The sequence below is a fragment of the Gopherus flavomarginatus genome, chromosome 7, assembly GCF_025201925.1.
Source record: "Gopherus flavomarginatus isolate rGopFla2 chromosome 7, rGopFla2.mat.asm, whole genome shotgun sequence".
Taxonomy (NCBI): Eukaryota; Metazoa; Chordata; order Testudines; family Testudinidae; genus Gopherus; species Gopherus flavomarginatus.
In genome coordinates, this window is record NC_066623.1 from 16,650,376 (window position 1) to 16,670,636 (window position 20,261).

General features: G+C 37.9%; 1 protein-coding gene across 2 annotated transcripts in view; it reads right to left on the bottom strand.

The window, feature by feature from the left end:
• Positions 1-529: 529 nt before the first annotated feature.
• The window catches only part of NR3C1 (nuclear receptor subfamily 3 group C member 1), a 163,370-nt gene continuing 143,638 nt past the window's right edge, over positions 530-20,261 (bottom strand). For both annotated transcript variants that reach the window (XM_050962622.1, XM_050962621.1), the window contains exons 7-9: positions 9,379-9,509; positions 5,548-5,705; positions 530-4,870 (exon numbers count right to left, since the gene is read on the bottom strand). In XM_050962622.1, the coding sequence (XP_050818579.1) occupies positions 4,718-4,870; positions 5,548-5,705; positions 9,379-9,509 (442 nt within the window). In that variant the 3' untranslated portion in view covers positions 530-4,717. The remainder of the gene's footprint in view (positions 4,871-5,547; positions 5,706-9,378; positions 9,510-20,261) is intronic.

Here is a 20,261-nt window from a genome sequence, read left to right on the forward strand (position 1 = left end):
CCTAAGCAGATTCATATGTAAACAATGCTTTGTTGAAGACATTTATTCACAGTGCTTTCTAGATGCATCTTACATATGCAGAAAAGAAGTGTTCAGTGGCCATTGTTTTGATTTTCTTCCTTGCATTAGCCCTTTCAGCTTCTCACACAGCCCCACGGCAAGGACCTTTTCTTTCCATCATTTACAACTTCAAATTCTTCAGACAAATTGTAATTCTAGCAGGCACTCTTTATTTCTAAATCAATTTGTTTTTCCGGTATCAATTTTAATTCTTATGTTTTTCTTACTTTAATTTAGTTTTACTGAGAGGGCTGCTAAATCTGCACATTTCAGTTAACTTGAGTTTAGCCATCAGAAATTCTTGCACTCCATAACTTAACTACAGAAGAGACTGGTTTTAGACCAATAAGATGTTAATTCCTGAGTATGTGGTGAATGGAGAAGAATAAAATAAACTGATTGATTTAACTGGCTTCAATAATCTTTGTCAGGTACACAACAAAAACTCTACCAAAGCATTTTGGAGCTATTTAATGAAAAAAGCAGAATTTTATTATGTGATTTCTGTCCATTATTTGGCATTGCTGTAAATGGTTCACATTTACTGCAACTTCTGTACAGATGTGTGGTTTTGTATTACCAGAACAGCAAATTTAAATGAAAAATAAATGTTCAACAGTTCCACACAAGATTTTACAGTCCAACATTTCACTGAGTAGGTGAAAACTACAGAATTGTTACTACAGAATTATTCAGCATGAATAAAAAACTACAACTTTTTATTTTTAAACAGGAGTCACTGGTTTTAATTTTTACACTGTTTAAAATTACTGTGATAAAAAATAATGAAAAAAGCTTTTTAATATGCCATACACCAGTATAATATAGGCTCTGTCCCCATTATATATCTTTTGTTTAATATACAAAATAGAATAATGACACACTGTTGAATCAATGCTGTTAAGCAAATTAGTTTAGGGTTGGGGTATATTTTCATACATACAGCCTTTTATCAGAAGTAAAACCCTCCAAGCATTTTTTTTAAAAACTGTTGTACAGAGGCTCTATTCCTATCCTGAAAAATTGGTTCCTATGTGACATCAATGATGCATCAATAACTGGCTTTGGACTAGACAAATGGCGGAGCTTTTAATCACTCAACTAGTATATAATACAATCCTTTTAACATTCTCTCATTGGGTTGGCTTCTGCAGTCCTAACTCACACAAACAGTTTCACTGAAGTGTGGCTAAGAGAAACAGGATTTGCTCCTCACTGCTTCAGGCACTTTCTCCTCCTCCTTGCCCATTCTCAACACTTAATTTTTGTGATACTAGAGAGGCTATTATTTAAGCTATGTTGGCACTTAGTCCCATACATTCTTCCTCTCTTACCAGTTGCAAAATAGATTCTAAGTAGAATTTTGTTTTACAAGAACACTGTACAAGATTAAAGTTCCTCCTCTCTCCATCCCATGCCCTGGCTTATCCTATGTAAGGCCATTCCTTTCAGTTTCCATGTGCAATTATAACATACAGCATGTATCTCTAGGGCTGTCCAAATGTCCCTTTGTCAGATGTATGCATTATGTGATAAGGCACTGAAGAGACAGAAATCAGGATTCTCTCTGCTTTATCTAAATTGTAGGTTTTTCCCAGTGCTAAAAGACTAATTGTGCAGGGAACGTATAACATTTCACTGATTGCTAAATGATTACATATTTAAAATGGTGTGGGTTTAAGACTTTAACAGCACATACAGAATGAATTCTCTCTTCCGACATCACAGTTTCCTCTTTTCTTTGAATCCATAACTCAAGAATGAATATATGGGCGCACAGATCAAAAGGGTTAGAGCCTCTTTCCTCTGAAGTACTTATTCTCACAAGGTAAAACTATTTTGTTCATGTACATTTCAGTTACTTTTCTATTGGCAAACAAATAACAGCACATATCCTTTGTCCACACACACTATGAAATTTCTTGAGATCTTGAATTGAGATATTGGGGACTAAAATGAGAGATTAATGCATTGGAGTGTCTCAGATTAAGTTTTAGATCATTCTCTGAAATAACAGTTTTGAAGCTCATCCTTTTAATAAAAGAGCCTTTTTTAAAGCAAACACTGTGAATCTTCTAACTGTGCCTCAAACAACATAAATATTTTCATCCAGTTGGGTTGCCAATGATAGTTAAAATACTTTTTGAGGTTTAGCTTAACTGTTACAAAATGTACATATTCTTTAAAGATCATTCAGCGAGAACAGAATGATTTTTTTAAAATTAAATGTGATATTTTACTCACAAGTACTGAATACATCTTTTTAATAGGTATAACATTCAAAAAAGATGTAAGAAACGACAAAAATGCAGTTTCCTATTTCACTTGGAAACAAACTTTTGCTGAAGAATAGAAATGTATTAGTGTATAGTGAACACCCTATGCTCTATATTTACATATTGCTGGTACCTGTATGCATATTATTGCCAAATTTTTCAAACTGTTTTTGCTATGCCACGTGAGGCTGTATATGAAATTAACCCCATAAGTTCATACATCTTTTCGGTTTAACATTTTTTGCAGTAGAGGTCAAGTTAACCTACAAAGTCTGAAGATTTACTATTGGAATGTGAAGGGTAACCAACCATGGGTTCCAAGTTCCAAGATGTGTTTCTATACAGTAATCTAATGAATGTAAATTTCAGCCCTAGGAACAACCCACTCAGCATGGGTTTCTTCCTTAAAAAAAAAAAAAAAAAAAAGTACCTCTTTGGATACCTAACACCTATGCTAACAGTATTAACACTTCCAGAAAAACCACAATTTGTATGGGTTACCATTCAGCATATTTGTGACCCCTACAAAAACTATAATCATGTGTCATGATAAAGCAATCTGTCATCTAAAAATCACTTATTATACACTATACAAGCTATTTAACAATCATTCAATAAATTGCTTTTAAAGCTGCAGTATCCCTTCCCTTCTTTGCTTAGATTAGTGAATATACCAATTACATATATTTGAAACTATAACTAAATATAAAAATATATTAGAGATTTCATATTTTATCAATTAGATCCCCCCCCCATTTTCTATTACACAAATAAGTGGGCCACTTTGAATAAAAATCTAATTTCCGGGTGGCTTAGTGAGTATTTAAATTATGCTTATACAGACAGTTGTTAAGGTGCACATAGAAAGGGCTACTACAGCTTCTAAACTATTTAAAACATCATTATCAATGGTGACAAGAAGAAGTTCACAATACATATGGTAATTTTATGGCACACTAGTAATTTGACATGACGGGATGCAGCCTTACAAAGACAGAAGTCTGACGTACAATTCTAAACTACAAAATCAGTAGCGGAACGTTCCTGCTCTCCAGGAAAAGAAGATGAACCAATCAGTGACAGATGAAAGTGTGAAAATGGGTGACTAACCACTCTCAGGTTTGAGGTTTGTATACCCAGCAAGTTACAATGTGTCAGTACGGTTGGTATGTTTCACTGTCTGCTTAAAGGTAAAAGTCTAACTGAAGAAAACCCTTCAAGAACCAATACAATATTAAAAAAAAAAATCGAGGCATAATTACAAGTCTGTCTCATAAGCCAATAATTTTTTTCCATATCAACTTGTATGATGAGACATTTATGTGCATGAAAAATGTGAATTTCTCTACACACACAAGCTATACATATTTTTATGAAAGTTTCCTGATGGGCAGTCAGGACTGATCTTGACATTGATGCAGCCCAAGACTACTGCGCATATGGCTGTTGTACTATATGCAAAAATCAGCTTTGTTTTTTGTATAAAATAACCTCATTTACATCCAAATAGGACTGGGCTAATTTTCTATGATCTGTATATCCAACCCATTTTCACATATACCAAAAGTGTGTGTTTCGTTAATGTCTACTTGGACTAGATTTGAGCATACTTTCCCCTCCAACCTAAAAAAACCCCAAACCAAAAAAAGTCAAGCCAAATTGTTATGGTCATCTTGACAATTAAAGCAACCAGGTTAGAAAAGCCAACCCATTTTCACATGAATATGCTCAAGGATTAATGGCTAGAGGTCATTTAGGAAAGCTACAAGCTGTCCCACCTTAAAAAATAGTTGTACAATAGGCATCTTGAAGTATTACAAAAAATTATGTAAGAAAAAAATGAGCAAGCCTAGTTCACGGTATATAAAGTTAAAGGAAATTGCTAAAACCAGACAATAATAGCTATAAAAGGCACAACTTCCCTTTTCTGATATACACTTGTAAACTTTCTTCAGGTTACATGCATAAATCAAAATGCTATCTTAACTATACAAAAACCCCAAACCATTTTACTGGAAAAAAACCCCAGAAAATGTTATCCAGCCAACTGCAGAAATTACTAGCAGAATGCTCGTAAGTCAGCCTCAGATCTTGACACCAGTAGTTTTGGAGCAGCCGTGGATGTTGCACTAGGGAGAGAACTCCAATTCCTAGCACATAAGGGTTATTTACCTTTCCTTTCGTCTCCCCACCCATTCTAATCATCCAATGTGAGCAATCTGCTGCTTCTGTAGCTTAAGTCTTGGCCCTCTGTAAACCACATGTAGTGCATAATTACAAAAGAAACACCGTTGCAAGACAAAATTAACAAGTCTGATAGTTTATACAAAAAAAGCTATAGTTTGACTTTTTCTTAAGGCAATCTTTTTGTATTAAGGCAGTCACTTTTGATGAAATAAGAGTTTCTTTATATTTCCATTTGAATATTTTGGTATCTGATTGCTGATGATTTCTGCCAACATCTCTGGGAACTCAATACTCATGGATTTATCCAAAAACGTTTGGAAGCAAAAGCTTAGAAGATTTTCAACCACCTACAATTGATAAAGAGAAGATTTAGTCTCATGCTAATGCACAGAGAAAAAACACTGCTTTGGTACTGTATTTCTTCATTGTTATTAATATTTTGCTATAATAAAGGTCTTATATATACCACTCTAAAATGGGGATAAACACAAAATACTTGAAAACTTAGCTAAAACATTCATATTTAAAGGCTGTAATGTTATATTGACTAGTGTGTCATTCTGTAATGACATACATAAAATGATAGGATAAAAACACTATTAATAAATTTTAAAAGATTTTGTGTTACTCTATTTTAAAAGAGAGACAATCAACTTTAAATCTAGTCAGTTTCAAAATATGAGTTAAAAGGTGTTTCAAGTATTATACTACACTTGTCCCTGAGACTGACTGTCAAAATTCTGCATCAAGTAAATAAACTAAAAAACAGCAGCAAAATTCTCTAATAATTTTCTATTAATTTTCTTAGGTGTTGCGTATAAAAAGACAAAAAAATACACTTCTGATTTTTTCTTTTAAGCTGACAGTGTCCCTTTAACATGTATTCATTACAAAAACTTCAGAGAACAAAACATTTTCTCTTAACCATTCTATCTGGTCTGATAAGCTCAGGTTCTAAGGGCACAGTACCTTTCCTCAAACTTCTCTATACAGAACATGTACAGTGCACATTTTAAAAACTTACATCATGCATGGAGTCCAAAAGTTTAGTCAGTTGATAAAATCTCTGCCAGTTCTGGCTCGAGTTCCCCTCTCTCTTCACTATGGCTTTCCCCAGCTCTTTGATATACGTCATACGAATCTCATCAAACAGAGCCTGACTCTTCAGGCCTTCCTTGGGAACTGAAACATTGAAATTAACCTTTGAGATGTTACAGATCTCATCTGGTTCTACTGTACATGTGACTATAAAAGTGCTCTTTTCACATTAATTCCATGACAAAATGGCAAAGGGGAATACAATCTGGGACTTCTATTTTAATATGTATCTGGGCCTAAGCAGGAGTTGTCCTGCAGTTGCACTTCCCGACATCTCTGGGCCATTTGAGGTACAGATCTGGGCACCTAAACTGAGGGTAGGGAGCCTCTCCCTTCTGTGCTCTGAAAGCTTCTTCCCAGTGGGCTCAGAAAGCCTGGATGAGGCAGCTGCTCGATTAGAATACAGAGGAGATAAGAACTGGATGGGAGGTGGAGAGTAGATTAGGGAGAAAGAGCCTGGGAGTGAATTAAGGAGCTGGTGGAGGGAAGACTGGGGCTGACAGGGCAATGAGACTGGAAATAGGAGGGAGGGAACAGGGCCAGTGCAACCATTTAGGCAAACTAGGCAGCCACAAATAGTGGTTGGGGGCACCTAAAAGCCCACTCAGGCGAGGAGGTGGAGATGAGCTGGGGCGCAGGGAGGGCGGCACACAGGAGAACCGCTCCCCACCCCAGATCATCTCCACTCTGCCTCCTCCGCTGAGCACACAGCCCCCGCTGTAAGTCTCCTCCAATTGGCGCCACAAGCCTGGGAGGGGAGGAGAACTAGAGCGACGACAGCATGCTCAGCGGAGGAGGCAGAGCCGAAGTGAGCTGGGACAGGCTCCCCAGGCGGGGTTAGCTGCTGCAGGAGGCTCTTGAGGCGGGGTTAGCTTCCGCGGAGGTGGGAGTTTTTCTCCATGGGCAGAGGAAGGGGGATGTCTCTCCCCGGGCAGGGTTAGCTGCAGAGTGGGGGTAGCTGCTGTGGGGGGGCTCCCTGGGCGAGGGGAGGGGTGGGCTCCCCAGGTTCGGGGGCTGGGTTAGCTGCCGTGGGGGGGCGGGGTTAGCTGGGTGGTGGTGGGGGTGGCAAAAGATGGAAGTTTCGCCTAGGGCGCGAAACTTCCTTGTACAGGCCCTGGGAGGGAAGAAGGGGCAGAAGAGACTGGGGAAGGAATGGTAGATGTGAAGGGGGGGGTACAGGAACCAGTATGGGGAGTTTGGGACTGGTATCCAGACGGGTGTTGGAAAGGCGGTGGGGGCAGGAGAGGAGACCGATCAGATGGGGAGGCAGTGTGTTTGTGACAGGAGAACTGAGACTGGCTGGGCAGAGCTTGGGATAAGCAGGGCAGACATCTTTGAAACACTCTTACAAAATATCTCATCCCCCTCTAGTGATGGACCACACAGAGGATGACAACCTACTACTGCTATCAGTTACTCCATAAGTTCATGTGGCAGATATCTGCATGGGGAATCTAAAATGTCCCAACCTGCTTATGACCCATATATGTCAATATGATGCCATATGATGGAATATGGTTTTTCCAGTTTTATTTTTTAAAAACCTAAGAAATTTTACACTCTCCCCCCTTCCACTGGTAAAAGGGATTTATTAGGACTACAAAATCAAGCACTCAAAAGGTAGGAAATGCTAGAGGTAAGGTTGTCTCTGGAAGCTTAATTTTGCCTGCTTGCGGAAACACATCATGATACAGTCTTTAATTATATGAACACACACTATTTTTTCCACACAAACATTCTCTCATTTAGTGCAGTCTGGACCCACTCCATGGACAATCAGGGTTGTGTAGTGAAGAAAACTGTTGACTGTAGGGCCCTTGCCTCATGTGTTTGCAGAAGTTGGAAGATGTAAAATGAATGAGACAGGAACTGCAGGAAAAGAAAGGATGGTCTCACAGTAAAGGTAGCCGAATGCTGCCCTGAAGAATTGGATTCTATCCCTCCTTCTGCCATAGAATCCCAATGTGATGCTAGGCACGTCACTTAAATCAGTCTCTTCACAGATGGTCACTAACTGGTGATCATTTCTGGGTACCTGACTTGAAACTCTGTGGTCTGATTTACAGAAGTGCTTATCATTTGCAACTGAAGTCAATGGGAGCTGTGTCTTGAACATACGAAGCGCTATGTTACAAACCCTCAAAATCAGTTATAGGTGTCTCAAAGTGGATACTTTTGACCTTAATCCTCTCTGTGCCACATCTGTAAATTGGGGCTAATGCGCCCCTCATCTCCCAGGTGTTCTGTGGAAATAAAATTCATTTTTCTTTGTGAAACACTCAGATACTGTAGTCATGAGTGCCAGAGAAAAGCCCATGAAGAAGTTAATAATTCTGTCTTCAGAGCAGGGTTTGAATAGTGTGGAGCAAATAAGGCACAGGGCCACACACAGAACAAAGAGAACAACAAAACACTGAAATAGTGGCACATTACGTTAGTGCTGTACCATTCTGTGCACTGAATGAGGTAAGAGTCCTGAAGGAAAATGAAAGACTATCGTAATGCATAAGAACAAGGGAGCCAAATTATGGTTGCACAGTGCACTTTAATACTATCATCTCCTAGCTTCTGAGTGATTGTAACCTTACGATTCTTTTAACAGTTTTTTGTGTTTTATTCTACAGAGGGAACACGCAGTTATACGTACTACTATTTAAAACATATTATAGCAGCATCCATGAACACCAATAAGATATGAGCCCCATTCTATAAGGTGCTGCACAGCCACATATGAAGGCATCATCTCTGTTCCTTATGCACGAGCATACAAATCTGCAGTCAAAGTTGTAAAGTTTATGAAATGTGAATAACTTACCATCAATGTCATATGTAAGTAAAACAAAAAACATGAGCCCAAATTACTCTCTAGCACATATTCACCTGCAGCAAGTGAGATCTTTGTCTCAGTCTGAACCAATGTTGCTTTGTGGGTTATTGTACATGGGATAAGAGATAGTACTGTTGCCTTTTCTCAGAGGCCAAAAATTCTCAAATGAAAGTTCTTTTGACAATGTTACCCTAAGACTCATTTTGAAAAGTGAAAAATCAATGAGACTTGGATGCTTTTGAAAATTTACCTTTGGCCTGGGGTTGAAGCAGATTTTTTATTTTGTATAGAATAGCAGCATATGTATCACCTATAGGATGGTGTCTAGAGAATTAAGAAATGACTTGGTGTACATCCCCAAAGATTTGTGCTGTATATCCAAAACATTCAAGGAGTTTAAAGAGAGCTGTCAGATGGCTGTCTCATAACTTCAGTTTCAAAGGCCCCACAATACACATAGAAGTGTGGAGCTGAGAGACTATGAATGCTTCCTTTCAAAAGAACCTTTGTCCCAGTTTTTGGGCTTGGAAGGCAAACGCTGCACTGGGGTCCTATGCCAGGACACTGACGGAAACTACTGATGGAATAGCTTGGAATTTTGAACACTGAAGATTCTTGCTTTGTGATCTTGGAACAAACTTGCATGCTGGACTTACAATATTTGAACAAATAGGTTGCAATATCTTACCACTGAATAGGTTCAATTTAATAATATATCAAGTTACAATAATCAGAAGCAGTTTCCTTCAATAGCACCATGCAGTCATGCTGGAGGAGTAACATTTTTGCATAGTGCTCAGTAAGAAGCTCAAACTTTGAGCTTTAACTTTGTGTGAGATATTTGCCATACCATCAACCTAATACACACATACAATCTCATGATATTTGTAAGATTCATTCTTCACACAGATTTTGTAACTGGCTACTTACTTGTAGAGAGAAGCAGCAAGGTTTTCATGCAGAGATATTCCTCATATGACACTTGAAGCCGTGATAGTTCATTGGCAACCATAAGCATATGTTTGCATTGGTCATACATACAGGGCAAATTCATTCTCTGCCTGAAAAATAACAGAATAAAAATCAATTAAGTAAAATGTTTAGCTCTCCATATCTTCATCCCAGGGATAAAAAAGAAAAGAAAAAAATATTCCTATTGTATGCACTGAAGTTTCAACCGGAGTATCTTCACTTTCAACAACTGGTGAATTTGTTTGGGACTAATGTTCTGCTAACTGGATCTAGAGAAAGATCTGAAAGTGAAGGGGGAATAAAGTATTAAAATCCACTTTGTATGCTGATAGACAAACCCTGTTTCACAACAGCAGCTTATTTAAGCCAGGCCATGCATTTGGCAACCTAGCAGTCCTACTGGTCGCCAAAAGACAACTTCTGAGATTTCACAACCATCTTGAGGTAAACAGATTTTCAGATTCAGTAGCTTTGCGACAGGTTTCTCTTCCCAAGACCAGCATCCTACACATTTAACAGTGTGATCCATTGGCTACAGTGAAATGAAATGACACACTAAGCTGGGATTTTCAAATGGGTCCAAGGGAGTGAGGTGTCTATATCCTACTGAATTTAATTGGGCATCTTGCTCCTCTAGGCTCCCAGGCCAAACTACCAATCTGTTTGTCACTAATGACACCATTAAGTCTTTTTAGAACAACCTCCCCAGTTACAGCTTAGCCTTCAAAGCCACTTTATTACTAGTCTTGCATCCTGTGATGTTCTCAAAGAGGTGCCAAATCTAGCAGATAAATTTTAATACATACAGTTATAATCAGGTTTCTAAACATGGTTTAGAAAGTGAAGATGAAAAGCACCATGCAGGAATCAGTTTGGCTGAAATACTATGTTTATGCATTTATCTTCTCACTCATTCGTTATGTCTAATGAAATCTGCATCAGGATGGGAAATCTCCTTCTTAACAATCCTGTAGTTTTGGCCATGGCTACACTGGCGCTTTACAGCGCTGCAACTTTCGCGCTCAGGGGTGTTAAAAAAACACCCTCCTGAGTGCTGCAAGATACAGCGCTGTAAAGCCTCAGCGTAAACCGTGCCGCAGCGCTGGGAGCAAGCTACACCCGTAGAGGATGTGGAGTACATGCAGCGCTGGGAGAGCTCTCTCCCAGCGCTGGCGCTGCGACCACACTCGAAACTTCAAAGCACTGCCGTGCAAGTGTAGCCATACCCTTAGTTTCCCACCTGGCAATTACAATTCATTGCTGTGAATATGGCTTTAACAGGATTACAACTTCAGGAGGGGAACAAGAAACAGGACCACATCAACTCTGAAAGTGGGCGAGAGGGAGACGCATAGAGGCTGCATTCACGCAAATTTCTAGTGGAAAAAAAAGGGCAGGAGACGATAAACAGAAAAATGATAGTACACAAGGTGAATTGTTTCAAATAGGGTGATTTTCTAATTTTTCAATGAGGTGTTAGCAGGTTTTTTTTTAAAGATTAAATGTAGTCTTCCTTAACACAGATCTTACTCTATTACTTTTCAATTTATAATCCAAGAGCTTCAAATCCCAATATAACATAACCTTATTCCTGAGGGAATTCTGCACCATGTGTAAACATAGCATTAATGTGTCGTCCCCCTACCCCCAGATTCTCCCCCTGCACAATAACTGATTCTGACAGGGAGGCAAAAGAAAGCCACAAGAGATGTCACACTGCAATTACCCTTTTTGCCCACCAGGAGCTGACGGGAAAATCAAAAGAGAGGGCAGCTGGCTGACGGCCCAGAGCAGCCAGCCACAGAGAGGACCAGGTGAGGAGGCATGGGATATGGGGAGATGGACAGATGGGGGTTCAGAAGAGCTAGTAGGGGGGACAGACTGGGGCAGGGGCACAGAAGCTAGTGAGGTGAGAAAATCAAGCCAGGGTTGAATGGGAGTAGGGGTGCATGGCCATATATGGACAGAGGTGCAGGGATATGGGCAGCTATACTTGTCTGAGTAGGGGTGCAGGACCACATGGGGACAGGAGCATTTGTGCCTGGCAGAATGGGAGAGGCTAAGGATCAGCCAGGGTCTGCATGGGGGAGGCTCCTCATCTCCATAACAATCCCCAACCAAAAGCCTGTTCTATATTTCTCCCATCCATACTCAACAACTCTACAGATTCACTCCCAGGCTCCTTCCCAGAAATTACTTTCCTCTCCCTCCGTTACCCCTATCTCCCCCAAGCTTTTGCACTGCTTCTGAGAGGTGCCGGAAATACGTGTCTGCATTATAGTTTAAATGAATTATTACTTGAAGTTCTGTAGTAATATGCCTAGTAAGGAATCTATTTGTCAAAAAAAATTTCCAGAATGTTTTTTGTTATCTGTATTGTAACAGAAATACTTGCTGACAGGTATCTCGGAGCGATTGTATTGTGTTATTTTGACAAATAAAATATGCAGAATTTTGCAAACTTTAAAATATTGTATGCAGAATTTTTAATTTTTGGTGCAGAATTCCCCCAGAAGTAAAACTAGGATTTGTGTATGAAATTTTACCAATTTTTTTCAAAGCTGGGATCATTTTTCAGGTCTCCTTCCACTACCCCATGCAAGGGAAATATGCATTATACACTCACAAAAATGTTCAGCCCAGGAAGTATCATTTTAAAAAAAAACTAATTGAAAACAGGAAGGCACATGCTTCTTCCACAAGGACACAAAAAAAAATACAGAAAGAATATGAACTGAGACGGACAATTTAAGAAATTGGTGACTGCACAGCAAGAAACATGGACCATTTAAAGACTGTTATAAACAAATCTGAATAAAATTCTGGAAAACCCTATTTACAAATACATGTTGCAGTACCATTTTTTGAACTATATTAAGACTACTATTTGTGTCATTTTTCTATATCTATCCCGAGAAACTAAAGCCTAATTCCAAAGTTTAACAATCAAACAGCAGCTGAAAGAATACACAGTAATCTTACAAGGCATCGGGTCATATGGGGCTGGGAATAAACATTAAGAGACCTACCTTTTCTTTGGGATCTTGACATAAATCTACACTAAGTCTGCTAATTTTCTGCTGTCTCCTTCGAGCTTCAAAGTGTTTTAAACTGAGTAATTGTAACACATTTTGTGACAAGGCTCAGCAATTTTCCTCTTGTAAAATATTTCCATTTCTGGGCAGAAAGTTAAAATAAATATTATGAAACAGGCCAGTCTGTTATTCATTTTTATCTATTATAAATACACCCATCAGTAAATATCTGGGTGCCTGTACAAAGCCAAACACAAATGTTAATATTACCAAAGCTACATAAAATGCACTCTCCACAAAAAGAGCAGAGTATAAACACACCCTACCTTCTTTCAGACAAGGTTAAGTAAACAGATGAGCTTTGCACTGTGTCCTGAAGGGCAACAGACAAGCTATGTCAGAACAAGGGGAAAGCTAATTCAGTGGATGGTTCTCAATGCTAGGAAACAGTCTGGGAGGAGGTCTCAGACATTCCACTCTGAGATCTCCTGGCAGGAGAGCATCAGATGATCTCAGCTGCCACAGTGATGCACAGGGAGGAAGGAAAGGGACAAAAGGATTATGTACAAATGATGGAGCAGGGAACCAACCAAGAGGCAGGGCTCCTGGGTTCTTTTCCACTGCTATTCCTTACATATGGCCACACAGCAAGAAAGTAATTTAATGGGTTTGTGAATTAGTTTATCCACATATAAAATGGGTATAATACTTAATGACAGTACCTAATGTGGCCTAGTCTTTGGACAGTGCGTGAAAAGCAATGAATACTCAAAGTGCAAAGGATTTATTATTGCATAGGACACACAGTAAATGCAGAGATCTGAGTGGGCATATACAGATATACCCTTCGTTTCAGAACAGCAATACAGTAATACAGATAGTGCTTATCCAGGTGACTGGCAACTACAGAGTAGTTGCATTGCAATTATAGAGTAATTAAACAGTGGTTTTCCTTTCCAGTATGTAATTATAGCCTGCTCTTATAAGTGGAGCATTAACTAGATGACTGCATTACTTATTATTCCTCTAGTGGGGTTCTTGTTTTGATAGTGATTTTAAAACTGACATGAGTTGGGTAACTTTATTGCAGGGGTAGGCAACCTATGGCACAGGTGCTGAAGGCGGCATGCAAGCTGATTTTCAATGGCACTCTCACTGCCTAGGTCCTGGCCACCGGTCCAGGGGGCTCTGCATTTTAATTTAATTTTAAACGAAGCTTCTTAAACATTTTAAAAATCTTATTTACTTTACATACAACAATAGTTTAGTTATATATTACAGACTTATAGAAAGAGACCTTCTAAAAATGTTAAAATGAATTACTGGCATGTGAAACCTTAAATTAGAACGAATAAATGAAGACTTCACACACCGATTCTGAAAAGGTTGCTGATCCCTGCTTTATTGTTTCTTATGAATCAATTATGTCTCATTCTCTTGATCAGCTACCTTGCAAGGAAACAAACTGGGGAGTTATTTAACAATCAAGCTCCTCACTGTTTAGTCATCTGACAATCTCATGCCACTGGTATTGTAAAGAGACACACTATGTGTTGTTTCAAACATAAAATAATGGTCCAGTCTCCAAAAGCAAGAACTGAATACTAACTGCTGAGTTAGTGCTAATATCAGACACACACTGCCACTAGAAAATCCCAGCTCTCACTGTGTAAATTCTTACTCAAAACACGCTATCCTATATGCCTACTTTATTTTACAATGCCAGTAAAAAAAAACAAACGAGCTATACTGCATCTGGATGCCATATCTCCCATGTACAGAAAAAGTACATATGCTTTTATTAGATAGATTATGTTGTTACTTAGATTATAATATTCTGTTTTAAAGACTGCCTTCTTTGAACTGATCTTAATAAAAATATATAGGATTTTGGAGTAAACTTTACACAGAATATACAACGCTAGTTAAAAATCTATGTAATTTACAGTTAAAGGGCACATGAGGTTTGCGTGGGACACAAGAGGGAGTTAAAGGCATGTGATTTTCAACATTCAATATGAGTCATTCAGCTCTATTAAATCTAAGAAAGAATAAAATCAGTGAACAAGGTGCTGACACCGAACAACGGGCTATACTGATTCAAGAGTCTGACGTACTAACAAATATTTTTAAAAGAAATTGTTCTGGGAATAAGAAAACTTGACTTCTAAAAACATTTTTCAAAAAGCAAAAATACTTAGTTTTATTTTCTTTCCACTTAAATAATGCTTTATAGGGTATATAACACTGTGGAGAAAATGAAACAGTGGAGCAGACTTCAGAACAGAACAGAATGCTGCTGAAGTGGTGAGCAGGCAAATGAAAATAGGAGTTTCAAAACACGATTTACAGAAACCTTTTTATAAGGCCATGCAACCGTTACATGCCCTATACTGCTTCATGGCTGCAAATGCATGTGATTTGCTGTTGCTTAGTACGATTCACATACAATTGGGAGGCCTTGTCTTGAAGACAATAGTTAAAATATGCTGATGTGGGCTCTGATATAAAGTGCGTATTGCATGGTATTTTTCGGCAGTAATGATACAGCAGCATAAAATTTCACACGTTTACAGTCTCAATAAACTAAAATATGTCCTGGAGCTTAGGATATGGTGGGCTGCCAAGCTCCACCCCAGCTTTTAAAATGGGTCATATAAGCACATGCCATGATGGTGCATTTGTAAGGCAATACACACACACTTCGGATGTGTTCTATTTTACATTTCAAGATGTAATGTGATGCATTTGTTAAGCATTAAAATATTAATCCACCACAGAATATGGTTTCCACATGGGAAAAAATTTTAATATTTGATTTTGTACAGTCTTCCCAGTTTTTTTGCGGGGGGGGGGGGGGTGTTGAAGAAATTTTTATTTCAACAGGTGCTAGGAATCTAGATGCTTTTGAAAATCCCAGTAGGTGGATAGATATTTTTAAAAATCTGCCTCAATCTCTCTGTGCCTCAGTACCTATCTATAAAATGCAACTAATACTCACAAGGTGTTGTGTGAATAAATACGCTAAAGAAGCTCAGATATTATTGAGATGAGGGGGCAACATTAGAGTAGCTGATATAAAGAACCGTTTTTCAAAATATTCTGCATGCTTTACATATATTTAAATCCCTTATTGTTGGAATAGCATTATCAGATAGTTTCTCTCTTTCAAGCACCATACTATTGATGAGCCTTTAAAACACAGAAATTGATTAGATAATAAGCACAAAATATATAAAAATATAAAATGTACCAGACTGCATCTTTATAGTTAAAAAGCAGCTAAACAAATCCTGTTGTGTTTTTTCTTTATATTAGGTATTATTTTGCAATTTTTGATATGCCCAAAATTCACACACTTGATAATATGCTAGGAGTAATATCAAATACTGTTAAATTCTCTGAAGCCAGTTCAGTTTAGTAACTTTTCCTGTGCTTTACTCCTGCAGCAAATTTTGGTATTGACTTTATACAGGAAGTAGTTTAAGATCAGTTTTATCATGTTGCTGTAAGGGGAGGATACAGAAAGATGTGATTTGATGATGTCCTAATCAATAACTTCAAATTATGTAAATAGTATGATTGTTAATAACTTGCACTGCCAATAAACATACCACTTTTAAATGTCTGAGCGCAAACTGAGCTCCAGGGAGAAAGTATGTTAACATGAATTTCAGATTTCTCAGCTTAACTGCAGTAAAATAAATTTAAAAGTTACTCTCATACCAGATATTTCTAGTTGAAAACTGCAACTGTGCAGATACCTTTAAAACATTATGAATTATTTTTACACTGCATTTTGCATAAAGACAGTCCCTCTGCCCTGGGGAACATACATTTAAATAGGATCCCTCCTCTACTCAGTCTCTGATTAAGAGTGTTGCAACAACTGTAAAATGCAAGAAATACGTACATGGATGATGTAGTGTTTAGAGGTTGGAACTGTGAATCAAGAGCCAACAAAAATTCCTCGCTCAGCAACAGATTTCCTTTGTGACTTGGGTCACATCACTTATCAACTAGAAATATTTGGGTGAAGGGCACTAGTCATTCAAAACACTTTTCACTACTTTCATAAGTGCTTCAAGATCATAATTTCACACCATATTCTATAAAAACTGTTGTATGTTTGTTGTTGTAATGAGTCTTAAAATCTATCACAAGAACTTTTTTGACACAGTTTTGTATGATTGAACAAGTATAATCCATCCCATGTGGGTGAGTCCAAACAGCCCCGCAAGATCTTGCCAAATCTTCAGTTATGCAATACTCAGCTAAAAGAAAAGGACTATCTACTGAAATTAATTTAATATAGTATGATATGGATCAAGGAAAGGGGCAGACAATTCTATTTCAAGTAGTGAAAGTAACTAATGAATCAAAATTTGTCCGTGTCTGAAATTAAACATATATGAGGCCAAAGACAGATTATTTTTATTGTTGCCAGTGGGAAATGTTGTGCAATGTAAAAGGATGGGAGTATGGAAATGCTGTGGGCTATTTGCATGCCTTGAGATGGAATGCTCAAGCAGCTCCTATTTCCTAATCTTTATTTTCCTGTTAGAATTCTGCAACATTGCATGGGAAGTCAGAGTTCTGATGCAGAATTCCAATGCCTGTGTTGCTGCACTGAAATAGTCTACTCCTAATCCATTTTGCTTAGATAGGAGATAGTCAGAACAAACACTAGATACATGATCCTGTTACCACAGCTAACAATGATTAAGTGCCCGATTCACTGGGTACTGAACACCTGCTCACAGGTGCTGAGTGCCTTCAACTCTCAGAATCACACTCTAAAACAGCAATATTCACAAAGAACAATTAATACATTTCTCCCACTATTCAGTATACTAAAAATTGCTAAATCATAGAATATCAGGGACCTCATCTAGTTCAACCCCCTGCTCAAAGCAGGATCAATCCCCAGGCAGATTTTTACCGCTGTTCCCTAAATGGCCCCCTCAAGGATTGAACTCATAACGCTCAGTTTAGCAGGTCAATGTGCAAACCACTGAGCTATCAATGCTATACTATGGAAAGTTCTGATAATACTAAACAGCACTTTTCATTTTCAAAGGATTAAATATTAGGTAAATAATTTAATATCTCTGGAAATGTTAAGACCTGGTTCTCCCAACAAATGAAGCTTATCACTCTGCCTTGGATTGTGAGTCTGTTCTATTACATAGGTTAAGCATGCTTGAGTCTGGTTCACACTTGGATAAGAGACCTTCAAAACACCCCTAACTTCAACAGAAAGTGGTGTTAGTGATTCAACAGACAGTAGTCTTCCCTTTGAGTTAGTACTGAAAACAAAGCCCCAGCATGGTATTAAGGGATGCTATACTTCAGTTGGTGTCATCTTTTTGGTCACATGTAAAGAGGAGGCTGTGGTCACTGTGTTTTTTAAAAATCTCAAGGAATTTTTTGCAGGTGTACGGATATTACCCCGATGTGCTAGCCAAAATCTCTAAATTTGGTAATTATATTCTGTCTACAATGTCCGAAGTTATCCTTATAGTCTTAGTTGAATATGATATTCTTCATTTCCTGACTTATAGCAGTTGTGTATTGTTTTTGTGCACTATTCGATAGTTGCCATGCTGCACTCAGAAATGCCTACAATTTACTGACAAGTGACGTGTGAGAAATTTCAGCCAGGAAGGTAATTTTGGCAAATACGTAACACACTGAAAATAAGAAGTTAGAATGAAAGTGCCAATCTAATTTTACATACAACAGCACTAGCCCCATGATAATTTAATCTCTCAGTATACGTGCTTTACTTAAAATTAATGAAGTTGTACATTCAAACAAAATTTCAAGATTGTAACTAAATTATGGAAATAAATTAGTTATGTCAGAGAATTACCCATAGTTAATAATTTATCACTCAGACTGTATGCTCCTTGGAGTCACACGGTCTAGTCTGTAACGCTTTATGCATATTTACAGCACTATATTAAATAACAGCAGCTTTCAGAGGTAAAGCATTTTGTGCACATTAGATGGTGTTAATCCTATTAACAATAATATCAGAATAATCAACCACATGAAGGTTGCAGCTATTCAACAAAGACATATTCAAAATATTTTAATATATAAAAGTGAGAAGGGCAAAAATCCAAGGCTTTTACAACATAATTACTAAAAGGAATGATAAAAGTTTACAAAGGGCAAGACAAATATTTACACCAAAAAATGAAATGGAATGTGCACATGAAAAGATAATTTGAAACACAAATGGCCAATCATATAGAAAATAAGTGGATTACTGGCTCCTGTCAGCAAACTAAAACAGGAATGGAGAGAAATTCTTTAACAATGTCATATTTTCTGCTTCTACAGTGCCTTCTATACAAGGATCTCCAAGTACTTTAACTGCACTAAGCAAGTCTCAAAACACCCCAGTGAGGTGGATATTATACCCACTTTAAATATGGGAAAATTGAGGCAGAGTTTAAGAAGCCACTTCTGCTCACAGGGAAATCAAAAGCCACATGGGCTTCAATGGTGCAGGATCTGGCCTTATGTGTTTTGTCCATGGCTACGCAGCAAATGTGTGGCACAATCTGGATGAGGATCCAGATTTTCTGACTCCCAGTACAGGGTGCCTTTAACCGTGTAAAGCAGTGCAACCTCTTATGCAATGGGCACAAAGTCCAATTGAAAAGCCAGGATCAGAAATCAAAATTTAGAAATTAGAGTCAATACAAATGAGAAAAAGCACACTGACTTTCATAGCTTCACTGGCACTTTCAGCCCTTTACAAAATATTTCCATTAAAATAGTGATAATGATAAAAAAGTTTAGTGGCTCTATATTTTGAGCACCTTCAATGTACCAATATTTCATAGTTTGTATGCCACAAAGGGGATGATGCTTGAGTTCATGAATAAAAGAGAAGCCAATTTCACATTTTTCATAGTAAACCCTCACATTTACTTTAAGTCTGTGGATGGTTAAACTGAATCTTGGACTGTTCTGGCCAACAACTTCAAAGAGTTATATTTACAGACTGCTTCAAAACAATCAAATGAGTCCAGAGACTTTTAATTAAAATGTGACAAAATATATTGTAACAAGAGTAAAAACCCACAAGACGACAAAATCAGTAAAGAAGCACAAAACCAACAAAGAAGCTGAAGTGCCTAATAAAAGTAAAGCTATAGTGCAGATTCAAGTTATTTTCTTGTCCTGAAAGACAAATACTTATATGCTCAAAAGCAACCAACAAGCAGTCATACTGTAATCTATAAAAAGTAACAGTGCACACTGGAAAAAGCAAGCTAGCAAATAAATTATTGCCCTGATAGTTCATCCTCAGAGTCATTAGTTTAAACAGCTAAGATCAGAAGTTTTTATTATACAATTGGCTCATCTTGACTTCACATTCATCCTGGGCATTATTTTAGCATAGTGATGTCACCTCTGAAATCCATGTGCGGAAGGGCCTAATTTTCAAAAGTAATGAGCACCTGCAGCTCTTCTTGCCTTGAACTGAAGTTGGGGGTGCTCACTATTTCAGGAAATCAGGCTCTAAAGCTTATTGTTTCCTTATTTGGGAATACAACAGAGAAAGTGACTTAATCAAATTAGGTGCTAATATGCTGCAATAGGAGTTCTGTAATTTGTTTTCTCCCTGGCTAGTGAACAAAATGTATATCCTGCCTCCAGTTAATTTAGGACAGGTTTAAACAACATGATGATAAGAATGCCTGAGACCTGTACTAGGTACCACTGGAGCTGCCACAATGGAAGATTACCTGCAAGAACTATTGTAGACTATTCTGACAATTTCTA